The sequence below is a fragment of the Dipodomys spectabilis genome, unplaced genomic scaffold, assembly GCF_019054845.1.
Source record: "Dipodomys spectabilis isolate Male_0828 unplaced genomic scaffold, ASM1905484v1 ptg000091l, whole genome shotgun sequence".
Taxonomy (NCBI): Eukaryota; Metazoa; Chordata; class Mammalia; order Rodentia; family Heteromyidae; genus Dipodomys; species Dipodomys spectabilis.
In genome coordinates this window covers 1,982,756-2,000,955 of record NW_024870768.1, presented here as the reverse complement: position 1 = coordinate 2,000,955, position 18,200 = coordinate 1,982,756, and the positions used below count along the sequence as shown (strand labels likewise).

The window sequence follows — 18,200 nt, the reverse complement described above, 5'->3', positions numbered from 1 at the left end:
TAGACTCTAGGAACAGATTTTTATTTTCATAACAGGAAATTTTATTAGGTAGGAATACAGTTTTAATAATCTGAAAGTATGTTGTCCCTTGGGTAAGAATTTTACCCTTGCACAAGGTTTTACTGAAGTTTAACAGGTTTGAGGCTCTACCCCAGGACCAGCCTAAAAGTAATCACTGTTAAAAAGATTGGGGCAGGTTTACAGAATTACATTTGAACTCTTAAGGCATGCTTTACTGACTGGACTATTGTTTCAGGAACATGTACTAGAAGGAAGCCTTATCCTTAATCCTTTGGGGAAACAGACTTAAGTAAAAAGTAATGGAAGAAAAGTTGACAAGTAATAGTTCTCATCTCATAGTACAACAAAATGAAAATACAGAGTGGGTGAGATTGAGTGGAATACAGTGTAAACAGTGTGGAGATATAATAATACACCCCTCCTCAGAATATAATTGATATAAGCCAATAAAAAAAAGGAAAGAGAATGGAGAGGCATAATGAATCGTTTCAATGATAAAATGCCCAAAGCTGGCTTTTAGGGGAAGAGATGCTATGAATATCCTTAATGAAAAATCTTTGAACACTATACAAATGGAGGAGCTCTATAAGCCACAATTACAAAGATTTCATGACACTACAAACTTTTCCATTTAACCATAATATATTTCCTCAGAATTATGCAGCATCTAACACCAACCCTCCATTCCAACTTTGCCTCAAATACACCACAGATCGACGCCTGTAACTAATAAATGCAGCTGAGGCTGAAATCCAATGAGATACCCACCCCTTGGCAGAAGTCAAATATGGTGCAGAGCCTAGGTGATGTAATGAAATGGGCCGCAGATGCTCCCTTCATTGCTAGATGGAAGTTGACTGGAAGAACAAGAGGAAAGGCAAACCAAATAGTGGCTCTTAATATAACCACAGGAACAAACTTATAGTCAAGTAACTACTTTTCTTCCTCTCCTACCTTCATCTTCGGCTATGAGGCCCAAGAAGTCATGTAGTAATACTAGAAATGATGAACTTACTATCTTCAAAAGAATTCCACCTACCAGTTGGCCTCAAGAAGTCATTCAAGTCTTTAAAATAATGTGTTCACATTAAAAACAATAAAAGAGGGTTGTTGCTGGTGTAATCTTAGTCAGTCCCAGCTTTGAGACACCTATCTCATGTTAACTATACAAAAAAGCCAGAAATAGAGCTACGGCTCAAGTGGTAGAGCACTAGGTCAGGGACAAGCCTCAGGACCAGCACACATGCACACACACACACACACAGAGTAAAAGACTGCATTATAGTGGTGAATGAAGCAATCTAATATAACTGTTATATGAAAAACTTCTTGCCTTGCTCTCTTTTCCAAAACATACAAGTTCCCAAATTCTGATCAGTTTTACCTTTTTTCTCTGCTCTTCCAAAAGGAACCCTACTAATGGCTCACGTTTCAGGGAACAAATGCTTCTCTGTACCCATTGCCTTAAAAGACCAGACAACTGAACTACTGTTCAATTCCAAAGACCACAAGGACTTACACAACCCATTTCTTTCAAGAAACAAGTTATAAGCTTGGCACACTGAATGCAAACAAACATAAAATGAACTTCTGATGCCCTAATGAGAAACCCTGATTACTTACTGCTAAGTATATCTATTTTCAGCTACATCAGATTTTAGAAGGCAAAAGAAACCCAAAGACAAATATTTAAAACCATTTACACTGTCAATTTGTGGTGGCTCACAACTGTAACCCCTAGAACTAAGGAGAGTAGAGCAAGTGGATCCCAAGACTGAGGTCAGAGTGAATTACATAACAAAGTTCTAGGATGTCTTATGATACATAACAAGACTCTGTCTCAAAAGAGAACTACTTATAATAAATGCTCCTAATGTAGAAAAACAGCCCAAGTATTTAGGTAGACTATATTGTCTAAGTTTCCATATATCAGATCCTTAGCTTATAAAACCAAGTAACTCAAGTCAGGAAACAATGAACCATGCCTGTAACCCTAGCCACTTAGAAGACAGATCTGAGCATTGTGGTTCGAAGCCAGCCTGGGTAGGAAAGTCCATGAGATTCAAGTTCTCCAACTAAACAGCAAAAAAGTCAGAAATGGAGCTGTGATTCAAGAGGTAGAACAATAACCTTGAACTTTTAAAAGAAACTCAGGGACAACGCTCAGTCCTGAGTTCAAGCACCAGGAACAGCACAAAATATATATATATATATTACTCAAAACTCACATATAAACACTAAATTCAAAATAATTAATAGCTGCTGGTTTGTGGGGGAAAAAACCAGAAAAGCCAACTCCAATTGGAAGAATAAACACTATTTCATATTCATAAATTAGATCACTTAGTAATTAAATACTGATATTCAATATGAATCTCAAAAGCATAAACAAAAAATCCAATAAACAAAGTATACAGATCAAAAACATAAGTAAAATTCCATTTATATGATTATATTTACAGAATGTTCTTGAATATGTAAAATTAATCTACAGTGAAAGATCAATGGTGGGCAAAACGGTAACTGAAAATTTTAAATATGCAGTTTACCGTATGGGAATTATACTTTAAGAAAAAAATTAATGCAAAGCCAAATGCCAATGGCTCATGCTTGTAACCCCAGCTACTCAGAAGGCTGAGGATCATGGTTTGCGCCAGCCCAGCCAGCCAAAATCTACAGGACTCTCTATCTCCAACTAACCACCAAAAAGCCCAAAGTAGAGCTGTGGTTCAAGTGACAAAGCACTAACTTTGATCATAAAAGCTCAGGGAGCCAGGTGCTAGTAGCTCACACCTGTAATCCTAGCCACCCAGGAGGCTGATGTCTACAGATTGTGGCTCAAAGTCAGCCCTGGGCATAAAAGTCCCTGTGACTTATTGGAAAAAAACAGACGTGATAGAGTGGCTCAGGTGGTAGAGTGCTAGCTATCCTTAAGCATAAAAGCAAGGGACAGTGCCCAGGCCCTGAGTTCAAGCCCCAGGATAGACACATGGAAACACAAATACACACACACACACACACACACACACACACACACACAAAAAGGGAGTGCTGAAGATGTGGCTCAAGTGATAAAGTGCCAGTTGGATCAAGCAGGGAGAGCATGAGGCCCTGAATTCATGCTTCAGTAGGGACACAAACAAACAAGGGGGGAAGGGGAGACATCTGAATTTAAGTGCCTATAGTCCATGCCTGTAATCCTAGCTATTTGAGAGGCTGAGATTAAGAGGATCATATTTCAAGGCCAAGCAGGGAAGAAAAAGTCCAGACACTTTTTCAACCAAAGAGTTGGGATCTTAAACATGTGACTATCACTTCTGCTCAATCTATGTACAAGAAGGGAAGACTCAAAAATAACCAGAAAATAAAAAGAACCTGCCACACAAGGTCCTGGATTGAAACATCAACATGACACTCCCTTACAAAAACTGGAGAAAAAGCATGGCATATGAATATATGTATACAGCATAGGAAAGGGTTGGGGGCATGAAAAAGGAATTTGTTACCCCATTTTAAAAGTCTGAAACCAGAACATGAAGATAAAGGGAGGGGAGACAAACCCATTTCTAAACCTCTTTATCTATAGTGAGTACACAAAAATTTCTATCCTAAGCATGTAGGTTAATGAGATTAAAAAAAGAACCATCCACCTTCTAATGTATATATGGATTTCATGATGAAGCTTGAGTTTAGATAGTTTCCTTGCTTTTCACTCCAGCAAAAACAATGCACTTAGTGATTGGGATTCCTTCCCCGCCTTTAAAGACGGCAGAAGTGAACAAGGATATAAAATGTTGAAATTTGTGAAACAGTCAAGTATAGTGGCATGTATGTGTAATCTTATTCAGTAAGTGAAGGCTTTCAAGTTCCTGGCCAGCCCAGGCAGAAAATAGTAGTGAATTCATATCACAAAAATAAAATAGAAGCTGGGTGCTCATTGGCTGTAACCCTAGTTACTCAGAAGGCTGAGATCTGAGAACCACAGTTTGAAGCCAGCCCTGAGCAAGAAAGTCTGTGAGACTCATCATCAATTAACCACCCCAAAAAACCTTACAGGTGGAGTTATGGGGCTCAAGTGGTAGAGTGCTAGCTTTGAGCACAAAAGCTCAGAATCAGCACCCAGGCCAAGATTTCAAGCCACAAAATAAAAAAAATAAAAAAATAAAAAAAGGCTGGGCATGCAGTTCAAATGGTAGAGCACTTATGTAGCAGGTACAAGTCCATGGCTTTAAAACTTCTAGAAGGGGAGTGAAGGGGGGGGGGGGGGGTGAAAAGAGGGGAGGCAAAAAAAGATAAATATTTTGAATAAGTTAATATAGCAATGAACTACCAAGCCATGTAGTATAGAAAGAAACACTATAGAGTAATCTTATCTGAATAACCAACAGAGCATTATTAGAATCTCTTTTTTTGGTCAGTTGTGGGGCTTGAACTCAGCCTGGACACTGTATCTCAGCTCTTCAGCCCAAGGGAGGTGCTCTACCCCTTGAGCAACAGCACCACTTCCCATTTTTGAGTGGTTAATTGGAGATAAGAGTCTCCCAGCCTTTCCGGCCTGGGCTGACTTTGAACTGCAATTATCAGCCTCTAGAGTAGCTAGGATTACAGGCGTGAGCCACCAGAACAGACTGGACAGATCTCTTTCTTAAATTGATTAGGATGAGTGAAGAATGCCATTAGCATACAAAACTTCAAGAGGAACTTAAGAGTCACTTCCCATTTGGAAATATATAGAAAAAAGTCCTTTAGGAATAATATATTTGGGTGGGTACCTGTATGTAATCCTAGCTACACTGGAGGCTGAGGAGATCCACCATTCCAAGCCAGCGCAGGCAGAAAAGTCCAAGAGAGTATAATCTCCAATAAACTATGCAGAAAAAGCTGGAAGTGGCATTGTGGCTCAAGTTATATAGTGCTAACCTTGAATACAAAAAGGCTCAGGGTCAGTGCCCAGGCCCAGAGTTCCAGACCCAGGACAGGCAAAAAAATAAATAAAGGAAAAGAATGAGTAACTATAACCCCTCTATACATCACTTTTATAATAACAAAAACAGTTTTTAAGACTAATATATATGGGCTGGGAAGGTGGCTCAGTGGTAGAGTGCTTGCCTTGCATATATGAGGCCCTGGACTGGATTCCTCAGCACCACATAAGCAAAAAGAAAAAAGCCAGAAGTGGCATTGTGTCTCAAGTGGTAGAGCCCTAGCCTTGAGCTGAAGAGCTGAGGGACAGCGCCCAAGCCCAGAGTTCAGGCCCCATGACCAAACCCCAAAAAATTAAAAAAAAAAAGTCAACACTAATATATTTGGGCAAACCTCACAGTGATTTGGTAGATAGAAATGAAGTAGATAAGTTGGGAATGGAAGCAAAAGTGGATAATACACAATGATAGGTGATATGGTAAGAAAAGAAGAGACTAAAGAACTGAATGCTGCTGAGAAAATTTGAAGTTACAAATAGCTTGAATATTAGGCATGTTAAATTTTTAGGTAGAGGAGAAACTAAAAATAAATGGTCCAAACCACTAATACAAATAAGGAAATTTTTCCTTATTTGTAGTCAGGAAGAAGAACTCAACCCAGCAGGGGCTGATTCCTTGGTGCTCTACCCCCCTCAACCTGAAAAGGTATAGTTCTCTTTCAGGATGTCTTTCTCCTCTAGAAGAGTATTTTAAAGTAATAAGACCGTCCTGCTATAACAAAGGGAGGTTTGCTTTCTCAGAGTAAGACATTTGCTCAAAGAACTAAAGCTGTTAGCAGCAATAATTCCCTTCTCCTCCAAAACTGCTGAAACCAGCATGTTCACTATTATCTAGACTTCTAAGAGAACACACCAATTCTGAATTCATGCCACCAGGATCTTAAGGCCCAAGCTAACTTTTATCATCAGCTCTAACCTAGTCATGTATACACCTCTCTCATCCTTCCCTTAAGATGCCAATCAACACACAAAAGGAACATTAAATGAAGTAATACAAGACTGAAGAGGGCTCAGCTTCACTACTAGCTTAAAGAATCAACTGCCAGCTCTAGGTGAGATCTCAATATTTATGTCGCCTTTCTCAGTGCATCCAGGTAGTCAATTTTTTTTGTGCCAGTCTTGGGCTCAAACCCTTAAACTCTGGGCACTGTCCCTGAGCTTTTTTGCTCAAGCCACATCTCTGCTTCTGGCTTTTTTGGTAGTTAATTGGAGATTGGAGTCTCACGGACTTTCCTGCTTAGGCTGGCTTCAAATCTGGATCCTCAGATCTTAGCCACCTGAGTAGAGAGGAATGCAGGTGTGAGCCACCAGTGCCCAGCCCAGAGGTAGTCAATTCTTATGTAGGATATAACTGAAGCAAACAGAAATAAGATGAAATTAGTTCATCTGGATTAATATAGTTCAAAGCCTTCTCTGATTTATCTGGTATGAACAGACAGTAATCAAAGGAACAAAACCAACAGCAACAAACTGCCAACCAAAAAAGTTTGCGAGAATATCAACAAAATAAATCAGGTTTCAAATGTGCAATGTTTTTAAATGTGCTTGCAACAGGCAGTCAGTGATGTTAAATACCAAATCAATGCAGAGCAAAATGAGTCCATTGTGCAAAAGCCCATCAACTTTCTATGTTTCTCAAGGAAACCAACACTATTAAATACCAACGTATAAATGATACTACCAAGGAACAAGAGGAAAAGAAAAACAATTGATATAATCTTAGAAAGAACCTTAAAATGACCCAACTCTCACTTCTGGCAGATGAAAGTGACATTATGGGGACTGTGGCTCAGTGGTAGAACACTTGCCTAGCATGCATGAGATCCTGGATTCTACCCCAAACACCACAAAAATGGGGGAAAAAATAATGCTAAGACTGACTTAGTAACATGCCCAAGATCACAAGGCTGGAAAATTCATCTTGGAAACACTTACTGCTGGTTAGGCTCAGTTTCATTTTGCTGAGTAGTATTAAAGCTCTGCATGGCCTGTACTTCCTCCTCCTCTTCATCCTCACTAGATGCTTCTTCTGCAGCATGATTAGACCTTGGAGGAGGAGCAGAGGCAGTTCCATCTGCCTTCTGGATTGACGGCTTCTGGCAAATATATTTAGGGTCTCTTCCAAGATTACAGATTTCCTCAAGTAACTGATGGCAAAAGATAAGATTATTTGTTAACACTTCAGAAATATAAAATATGAAGATTTTGTGAGCATTTTCTAAGTGCTATGTATTATCAGCTCAAAAATACTTACTATACATATATACTGGGTGTGTGTATGTGTGTGTGTGTGTACACTATAGGCCCTAATTGCCTTTAATAAACACAACTGAAAGGGAAGTATTTTGTTCATCGTTAAGCATTTTAAGTTGACTGAGTGACCTGACTACTTGTCATAATAAATTACCAGATACTCAAATGTTAGTATCAACAACACTAAAAAGACAGTTGGACAGGCTGTCAAGTGTGGGAGAGGAAGAGGGTCAAAAAACACTAAATATGTGCATGGGAATGTGGCTCAGTGGTAGAGTGCTTGTCTTGCATACATGGGGCTCTGGGTTCAATTCCTCAGCACCACATAAACCACATAAACAGAAAAGGCCGGAAGTGGCACTGTGGTTCAAGTGGTAGAGCGCTAGACTTGAGCTGAAGAGCTCAGGGACAGCGCCCAGGCCCACAGTTCAAGCCACAAGACTGACCAAAAAAACACAACAAAAACCAAACACCTAAGAATAGAGAGAGAGAGAGAGAGAGAGAGAGAGAGAGAGAGAGAGAGAGAGAGAGAGAGTGTGTGTGTGTGTGTGTGTGTGTGTGTGTGTGTGTGCATGCGCACGCACGCCCCCCCTGTGGTTTAAACTCAGGGCTTAGGTACTTATTTCTTGACTTTTTCACTCAAGGCTGTTGTGCTACTACTTAAGCAACAGCTCCATTTCTGGTTTGTTAGTGGTTAAATGAGATTAGAGTCTCCCAGACTTTTCTTGCATGGTTGGTTTCAAACAACAATCCTAAGATCGAAACCTTCTGAGTAGCCAAGATCACAGGTGTAACCTATGGGTGCCTGGCTAATAGACTTCTTTTTAAATTTCTTTCTATTTATTTATTTTTATCTTTTTTTTTTTTTTTGGTTTGTCATGGGGCCTGAACTCTGGGCCTGGGCACTGTTCCTCAGTTCTTCAGCTCAAGGCTAGCACTCTACCACTTGAGCCACAGCGCCACTTCTGGCTTTTTTTTTCTGCTTATGTGGTGCTAAGGAATCGAACCCAGGGCCTCAAGCATGCAAGGCAAGCACTCTAACACTGAGCCACCTTCCCAGCCCCACTATTTTTTTTTTATTGTGAAAATACCGTATAGAGGAGTTACAATTACATGGGCAGGATAATGAGTACATTCCTTATCAAGCATTGTTGCCTCCTCCTTTGTTTCCCCTTCCCATCTTCCCCTTCCCCCGCTTCCCCATAGACTTCTTTATGCAAAGATTTGAATGTAATGACTTCGCCATTTGGCTTTTATGCTCATGGCTTTACCATTTGAGTCAAAGGTTCACTTCCACCTTTTCTGTAGTTAATTGAAGATAAGACTATCACAGACTTTCCTGCCTGGGCTGGTTTGGAAACTCAATCCTCAGATCTCAGCCTTCTGAATAGCTAGGAATAAAGGTGTGAGCCATGAGTGCCCAGCATGACTTTATGTGTATGTGTACATGTGCATTGCTATTAAGGCTGAAACTATCCCCTAGCTTTTTTGTTCAAGGTTCACACTCCATCATTTGAGCCACCACAGCCTCACTTCTTGCTTTTTGATGGTGAATTGAAAGTAAGAGTTTCACAGTCTTTCCTATCTGGGGTGGCTCAGAAGCAGGATCCTCAGATATCAGCCTCTTGAGTAGCTAGGATTACAGATGTGAGCCACCAGTGCTTGGCTTCACTTCATTTTTGACAAAGAATCAGCTTATGAATTTTGCATATGAATGATCAAATTAGACAGACATAAAATTCTTTCTCCGTGAATTCAAATAAATGATCTCCACTGGGCTATATCTTTTACTACAATCTCTCCATTTATAGATCTATCAAGAATACAATCAGTTACATCATTTCCTACCTTGATGATGGCAGTCGTTGCATCTGTTTTAAGGGTAGGCTGGTGTCTCATGAGCTCATCAACAGCACTTCCAAGATTAGATGCAGTATCCCCTTAAAGCAAAAAATTTAAAAACGTTTAAAAAGATCTGTTAGAAAGAGTGAAAAAATAGAGTGTGAAATATTGTTGTTCGAACCTACGATGGTTTCCTAGAGCCAAGAAATTATAGGCCTTGGTCTCCTGAGTTAAATAAAAAAAGCACATTTTTTAAAATGTCATTTCCAGGAAAACAGATGGAAATAGAACAAATCATGTTAAGTGAGGTAAGCCAGGATCAGATGAGAGACAAATGGCACATGTTCCCTCTGATACCCTAAAGTTAGATCTAATATGCACTGGGATACGACAAATTACACAGGACTCTATATACTCACATACAGTGAGACTGAAAGAGGATAGTCTTAGAAGAGAATCACAAAGGTACAATATCCAAACATATCTTCATATATATACAAAATAATATAAATACTGACAGTAACTCCAAAGATATGGAAACAAAGAGCTTTTAATTTGTTTTTTTTTCTTTTTCTTTACCTTATATATGGTATATTCATGTGCACATCTGTGGGAGGGTGGGGAGAGGGCACAAAATCCAAGGAAATATGGTGCAAAAGTGCAGCACTGGAGCACACAGGACACTGATGAAAGTGAACTATACAACTTGTAGGTAGAGATGGAAGGGAGGGAATAGGAGAGAATGAGGAGGAGAATGAGGGAGCAGATGACACAGTATGAAAGGAAATGTACTTATTAGTTAACATATTTAAATGTAATCCCCCAGTATATTACCTGTAAACTAATAATAAAGTAAAAATTTTAAAAAGTCAATTTTTGTGAAAATTCACATGTATATCAGGAGGAAATCAATGTGTGACTATCTTGCATACATGAATATTGAAGCAATATAATCAGATCACAGGAGACATGGAAAAACATCCTTACTCCCTAACACAATTTTCGTAGCAGGATAACAGTGAATTATTCACAAGCATGAGAAGTAAAGGATAAATATTAATTTCTATCTGCAATAGAATATAGGCAGATTTTCTATAAAGGTTTACAGATATATAATGTATAAACAAGCTTTACAGTCTGTATTATTTTTTCTGTAAAGTTTAACTTGCCTACTAGAAGAAACAATGTGCCAAAGAAAGTTTCTTTGTCAAGGTATGGGAGGGTAAAGCGCTTGCCTTGCATGACTGAGGCCATGGGTTCGATTCCTCAGCACCACACAAGCAAAAAGAAAAAAGCTGGAAATGGTGCTGTGGCTCAAGTAGTAGAGCGCAAGCCTTGAGCTGAAGAGCTGAGGAACAGCGCCCAGGCTCAGAGTTCAGGCCCCATGACCAGACCCACCCACAGCCCCCCCCCAAAAAAAGAAAGTTTCTTTGTCAAATGAACCATTATTTTTTTTTTTGGTGGTTGTGGGGCACTCTGGGCCTGGGCAGTCGGTGACCCTCAGCTCTTCAGCTCAAGGCGGGTGCTCTACCACTTGAGCCACAGCACCACTTCCAGTTTTCTGGTTTATTGGGATAAGAGTCTCAGAGTTCCTGCATGGACTGGCTTTGAACTGTGATAGTCAGATCTCAGTCTCCTGAGTAGCTAGGATTACAGGCATGAGCCACTGATGCCCAGCTAAAGAAATTATTAAGCCTAAGCTTTTTTTTTTTGGTTAGTTGTGGGGCTTGAAGTGTGGGCCTGGGTGCTGTTCCTGAGCTCTTCAGCTTAAGGCGAGTGCTCTATCACTTGAGCCACAGCAATACTTCCTTAACCAATTTTCTATTACAAAATCAAACCTAGTAAACTCACCAAGGGGATCAGAACTCCTCCTCCTTCGCATGGCTGGGAGATAATCTGGTGAAAGAAGAACCTTAAAGAGTCGTTCAAATGGCTGACACTGCACAAAAGACTGAAGGCCTCGGGCATTCAAGCAGAGTGCACTGAATACATTTGGGAGGGAGCCAAGCACTTCACGTGTAGCAGGAACCTGTAATGATAATAACATGGGGTTTAAGTGTGCTTGAATGAATCTAAAAGAAAGTTAATGTTAAGAATATCTGATGATAGCTATTACACTAGACAGAAGTAGTTTTCATAAATGGGTCCCAAAAATATATTCAACAGTGAGACAGCTTTTCATGCAACAAAACTGCATGAGTACATGCATATCTTAGGGTATGCATAAGTTGTCAACAGAGAAGTAGAAAGAACTCACATCTTTGATAAGCAGTGCGTGCAGCATAACATCTGTCAAACCATTGTCCTGGAGTGAGGACAGCAATGATGGCTCTTGAAATACAAATACAGTAACCACTTCAGTAGCTACAAAAAAAAAAAAAAAGAGGGAAATAGAGAAAATAAAGGGACAGCTCAGAAATACAAACAAGCGAAACAAAAACAACCTAACAATCTTACTCTTGCGCTTACTATAAAATCAATGTTCTAGTACTTCTATAGCTGAGACTAAAAACTATTATAAAAATGGCATATTTTACATAAATGATGTTATGCTGTGATACAATTATATAATTTCCTTTGTTTTTGTTTCCCAGTCACCACCGCTAATTCTTTTTGAATGGCTGCATAGTACTCTATTATACATAAAAAAATCCAAGATTAAGGGGATAACATGTATTATAAACAGGTTGTATAGTAACCATAAAATAAAATCAGTAAGAACAGAGTCTTTATAATACATGAATATCATGAGTTTGACATGTCATTTAGAAAAGGACATTTAATACTATTACTAAAAATTTCAAGACCTAACGAAGAAGGTACATAAATACCACAATCAATATCAGGGAGAATTTTTTTTTTGGGGGGGGGGGTTGTCATGGGACTGGAACTCTGGGCCTGGGTGTTGTCCCTGTGCTCTTAAGCTCAAGGCTAGCACTCTACCACTTGAGCCACAGTGCCACTTCCAGTCTTCTGGTGGTTAAATAGAGATAAGAGTCTAACAAACTTTCTTGCCTGGGCTAGTTTGAACCGTGATACTCAGATCACAGCCTCCTGAGTAGCTCGGATTACAGGCGTGAGCCACCAGTGCCCAGCGAGAACATTTTAAAAAATATCTTTTTCATTGGTGCTGAGAGCTAAAAGAAATTGATAGAAGAGTTACACTCAAAAGATGGTGAATGACAAAACTTTGGCGAAGTAGCAGGGTATAAAATTAACCCTCAAAAATCAATGGCTTTTTTGTATGCCAACAATGAGAAAAGTGTGGCTGAAATTAGGAAAGCAACTTCATTTGTAATACCCCAGAAAAAATAAAATACCTAGGAATTAACTTAACCAAAGAAGTAAAGGATCTCTATCATGAAAACTTTAAAAACTTGAAAAAGGAAACCAAAACAGAACTTAGAAAGTGGTAAAAACTCCCATGCTCCTGGATTGGAAAGATCAACATCGTGAAAATGGCAATACTTCCCAAGGCTATCTACAAATTCAATTCGATACCTATCAATATTCCAACCTCATTCTTCAAGGAAATAGAAAAGGAAATCCAAAAATTCATATGGAACAATAAAAGACCCCAAATACCAAAAACGATCCTCAAGAGAAAGAACAGTGCTGGAGTAATACCAATACCAAATTTCAAACTCTACTATAAAGCCATAGTGATCAAAACAGCTTAGAACTGGCACAAGAACAGACCTCAGAACCAATGGAATAGAATTGAAAACCCAAAAATGAAACTACAGACGTATAGCCACCTAATCTTCCATAAGGGAGCTAAAAAAAATATAATGGAAGAAAGAAAGCCTCTTCAGTAAATGGTGCTGGCAAAATTGGTTAATCACCTGTAGAAAACTAACACTAGATCCTTCTATATCACCCTGCACCAGAATCAACTCCAAATGAATCAAAGACCTCAGAGTCAAAGCAGACACTCTGAAAACATTACAGGAAGGAATAGGAGAAACCCTAGGTCTCCTTGGCACAGGCCGAAATTTTCTTAACAGAGACCCGGAAACACAACAAATCAAAGAAAGGTTGGACAAATGGGATTGCATGAAATTGCAGAGCTTCTGCATGGCAAAGGATATAGCAAGCAAGATCAATAGAAACCCCACAGATTGGGAGATCTTCACTAGCCATACAACGGACAAGGGTCTCATATCTAAAATATACCTGGAACTCAAAAAATTGAATCCCCCAACAAGAAATCTTCAAAGAAACAACTGCCCAATAAATAAGTGGGCTAAAGACTTAAAGAGAAACTTCTCTGAAGAGGAAAGAAGGATGGCCAATAGACGCATGAAGAAATGCTCAACCTCCCTAGCCATAAAAGAAATGCAAATCAAAACAACATTGAGATACCACCTCACCCCGGTTAGAATGGCTAAAATCAAGAACTCTAATAACAACAGATGCTGGAGGGGATTTGGACAGAAGGGAACCTTACTGCATTGTTGGTGGGAGTATAAACTTGTTCAACCACTTTGGAAAGCAGTATGGAGGTTCCTCCAAAGACATAGAGCTCCCCTATGACCCAGCAACACAACTTTTGGTCATTTACCCAAATGTTCACAAATAAGACCACACTAAAGCTACCAGCACGACTATGTTTATTGAAGCACTATTTACTATACGTAAGATATGGAACCAACCCAGATGCCCCTCAGTAGATGAATGGATCAAGAAAATGTGGTATATGTATATATATGTATATATATATATATATATGGGAATTCTATGCCTCCATCAGAAAGAATGACATTGTTCCATTTGTTAGGAAATGGAAAGACTTGACACAAATTATATTAAGTGAAGTAAGCCAGGCCCAAAGAAACATAGGTCCCATGGTTTCCCTTATTTGCAATAACTAGTATATGTCTGAGTCAAGCAGAAAAGGTCAGATAAGTTGATGTTAGGGAAATGAACCCTAAGATATGTATTCAAATTTTTTTTTCTTTCATGCGATTGTTTCTAACACATTTATTTATTTATTTTTATTTTTTTGGGTCCGGTCGTGGGGAATGAACCTGGGCCTGAGCATTGTCCCTCAGCTCTTCAGCTCAAGGCTAGTGCTCTACCACTTGAGACACAGCGCCACTTCCGGCTTTTTTCTTTTTTCTTATGTGGTGCTAAGGAATGGAACCCAGGGCCTCTGGCATGCAAGGAAAGCACTCTACCACTGAGCCACCTTCCCAGCCCCAGTCACCTTCCCAGCCCCTCTAACACATTTATAAGATGATTTCTCTGTTGCTTTGTATGTCCCTCCCCCACGGTATAACCCCTGCTTTCACTGTATTTGATGTCAGTATAATTTGTGGAGGGGAAGGGGAAAAAACAAATCGTTTAAATAGGGATACAGGTAGACCCATTGCAACAATGAGATGTACAAGTCGTTATGTTAAAAACGAACTTTACAACTTTGGTGCGGGGGGGAGGGGGTCCTGGGGGGGGGTCTGGGGGGGAGGAGGATTGAGTGGGGGGGCAGGCGGAGGATGGTAAAGGATAGGAAGGGGAAACAAAGGAGTAGGCTTTACAATGTTTGATAACAAATGTACTTATTATCTTCCCATGTAATTGTAACCACTCTGTACAGTATTTTCACACACACACACACACACACACACACAAAAGATGGTGAATGAGTGGCCATGTCCAATGGCTCATTCCTGTAATCCTGGGAGATTTGGGGTCAGCGTGGGTAAAAATATAGCAAAACCATCTTTGAGATGAAAATATTGCTGAGGCCAATACAACAATTAAGCTGGGCATGGTGTTATACATTTATAATTCTAGCTCCATGGGAACTAGAGGATAGAAGGATCACCGTTTAAGGATGGCCTTGTAAACACACAATACCCCAACCAAACAAACAAAAGCAAAATAGGGCTATGGTATAAATGGAAAAGTACCTACCTAGTAAGTACAGAGGACCTGAATTCAAACCCCACTATCATCAGGAAGAAGGGAGGGGGAAAAAACAGAGGGAGAGAGGGAAATAGCAGATATGATAATAAATTGGGACCAATAGGGTCAACTGCATTTGAGGATCATTTTCTTTCATTTCTCTCTTCTTTTTTTTGAGAAGTTCCAGGGCCTCATGTTTCAAAGGCTAACAATTGTGCCACATCTTCTGCCCTGCTTTTGTTGGTTAATCTGGAGATGGAGATATTCGGCCTAGCATTGCTTACAACCATGATCCTCAGATCTCAGTCTCCTGAGCAGTGAGAAGTCCAACACTGAGCATCTGGCACTCACATGGCATTTGGGACTGTTGACTACTATATCAAGTTCTTTACTTTGTGCATGTGCGTGTACCATTATTGGAGTTTGAACTCAGGGCCAAGGTGCTGTCCCATAGCTCTTATTTACTAAAGGCTAGTACTCTACCACTTGCTCAACCTCTAGCTTTTTGGCATTTATTTGGTGTCAGATCTAGCTAATGGCATTAAATTATCTACTGACTAAGTTAAGAAAGACATTATATTAACCTCTTACTTCACATTGGTCAATAATACAGAAAAAGTAATGAAAACAGTTATTAGGAAGATGCCTTAACAAGTACCAGAATTACTCTGGGTTGGATGTCCCCATTTTGCCTCTCTGAAGTTTATTTATACAAATTTGGGAGGTTGTCGCAAGACTGGTTTAGCAAGTTCTATTTGATGCTTATGTCCCTTACTCCCCAAGAGTCTGTAATATAGCTCACTTCTTCCAACACTTAAGCTAATTTGTCTCCTTGTTTCCTCTCTTTTTTTTTTTAATTGTGAAAATACCACACAGAGGGGTTACAATTACAACGGCAAGGTAATGAGTACATTTCTTATCAAGCATTGTTGCCTCCTCCTTTGTTTCCCCTTCCCATCTCACCCCCTTCCCGCCCCACCCCCTGGCCAAACTTGTAAAGTTCATTTTTCAACATAACGTCTTGTACATCTCATTGTTGCAATGGGTCCACCTGTATCCCTATTTAAACAATTTATTTTTTCCCTTCCCCTCCACAAATTATACCAACATCAAATACAGTGAAAACAGGGGTTATACTGTGGGGGAGGGACATAAAAAGCAACAAAGAAATATCTTATAAATATGTTAGAAACAATCGCAAGAAAGAAAAAAAACATTTGAGTCCTTATCTTGGGGTTCATTTTGCCTAACATCAACTCATCTGACCGTTTGTGCTTGGGGATCATGCTAATGAACTAAAAAAATGAATGGCTCATAATGAAGTGTTTGTAGACAAGACTAGAAAATCCTAAGAATTCACCAAAACAAGTTAGTTTTGCCAAGTGACAGGACACAAAGTTAATAATCCTAAATTGAACCCAATGCTCGAGGTCCACACCTATAAATTAAAGATGAATTATACTTAAGTGATCATAAGGCTGGGAATGCGTCTCAGTGGTCCATTGCTTGCCTAGCATGCATGAAGCCCTACCACATAAACAGAATAATCCAGAAGTGGCTCTATGTACCAAGTGGTAGTGTGCTAGCCTTGAACAAAAAAGAAGCTCAGGGACAGTACCCAGGTCCTGAGTTCAAGTCCCAAGATCAGTAAAAACAAAAGAAGAAGAGGGAGGGGAGAGGAAGAGGAGGAGGAGGAGGAGGAGGAGGAGGAGGAGGAGGAGGAGGAGCAGGAGGAGCAGGAAGAGCAGGAGGAGCAGGAGCAGGAGGAGGAGGAGGAGGAGGAGGAGGAGCAGGAGGAGCAGGAGGAGCAGGAGGAGGAGGAGGAGGAGGAGAAGACGACGATGATGACACCATACCATGGTAAGGGACAAACACATTAAGTTTGCACTTATAGGGGCTGGGAAGGTGGCTCAGTGGTAGAGTGCTTGCCTTGCATATATGAGGCCCTGGGTTTGATTCTTCAGCACCACATAAACAGAAAAGGCTAGAAGTGGTGCTGTGGCTCAAGTGGTAGAGTGCAAGCCTTGAGCTGAAGAGCTGATGGACAAGGGCCAGGCCCAGAGATCAGGCCCCATGAGCGACCAAAAAAAAAAAAAAAAAAAGAGCTTGCATTATATTTTTTATATTACTAGGGGCAAGGATTTAGATCCCTTGTGATTTATAGGTAAGTGCTCTGCCACAGAAGACAAATTTCTTGCTCTAAATATAGTGTTGGGGGGGGGGGGGGGGGTGAAATGAATAGTCCTAGAGTTTGAACCCAGGGTCTCACACTTGCTAGGCATGGACTCTTTTTTTTTTTTTGTGGTCGTGGGGCTTGAACTCTGGACCTGGGCGTTGTCCTTCAGCTCTTCAGCTCAAGGCGAGCGCTCTACCACTTGAGCTACAGCGCCACTTCCAGTTTTCTGGTGGTTTATTGGAGATAGGAGTCTCAAGGTCTCTCCTGCCCAGGCTGGTTTTGAACCGCGATCCTCAGATCTCAGCCTCCTGAGTAGCTAGGATTACAGGCGTGAACCACCAGCGCCCGGTGGCTGGCATGGACTCTTTCAATACTTAAGCCATGTCCATGTTTTTAGAGCACTCTTAAAGCACTAATATTGCACAAAAATGCTAAATGTACAATACTATCATTTATTAAAAGTGATCCAACAAGCACTGCTTATAAATGGTATATTTATTGCCTAAAAAGTGGATATTTATGCCAGGCATCGGTGGCTTACACCTAGCTACTCAGGAGACTGAGATCTGAGGATCACAATTCAAAGGCAGCCCAGGCAGTAAAGTCTGTGGGACTCTTATTTCCAACTAGCCACCAGAAAAAATCGAAAGTGGCACTATGTCTTAAAGTGTGTAAAACACTAGCGTTGAGCAGAGAAAGCTCAGGGACAGTGCCCAGACCTTGAGTTCCAGTCCTACAATCAAGGGGAAAATAAAAGGGGGGAGGGGCTGGGGAGATATTTATTTGACAATGACTATTTTCATAAGCAGTTAGAAAGAGACATTATAAAGGAAACAGTTGTAGATAGTAAAATCCTAATGTATATGACACAAATGAAAGCTCTGACAGATTATCCCAGAACTATTACTTGATTCCACTTACCTAGAAGGAAGAGGGATGGGCCATAGTATTCTGCATTGCTGATAATGTGTTTCAGGGAGGTAGGCAGAGATCCATCCATTACTAAGAGACAAACATTAT

At 40.1% G+C, this 18,200-nt stretch overlaps 1 protein-coding gene across 9 annotated transcripts in view; it reads right to left on the bottom strand.

Moving 5' to 3' along the window:
* The window catches only part of Huwe1 (HECT, UBA and WWE domain containing E3 ubiquitin protein ligase 1), a 169,090-nt gene that overhangs the window by 83,478 nt on the left and 67,412 nt on the right, over positions 1-18,200 (bottom strand). For all 9 annotated transcript variants that reach the window (XM_042684866.1, XM_042684873.1, XM_042684865.1 and 6 more), the window contains 5 exons: positions 18,102-18,182; positions 11,355-11,461; positions 10,949-11,126; positions 9,104-9,195; positions 6,938-7,149 (listed from right to left, as the gene is read on the bottom strand). In XM_042684866.1, coding sequence (XP_042540800.1) covers positions 6,938-7,149; positions 9,104-9,195; positions 10,949-11,126; positions 11,355-11,461; positions 18,102-18,182 — 670 coding nt within the window. The remainder of the gene's footprint in view (positions 1-6,937; positions 7,150-9,103; positions 9,196-10,948; positions 11,127-11,354; positions 11,462-18,101; positions 18,183-18,200) is intronic.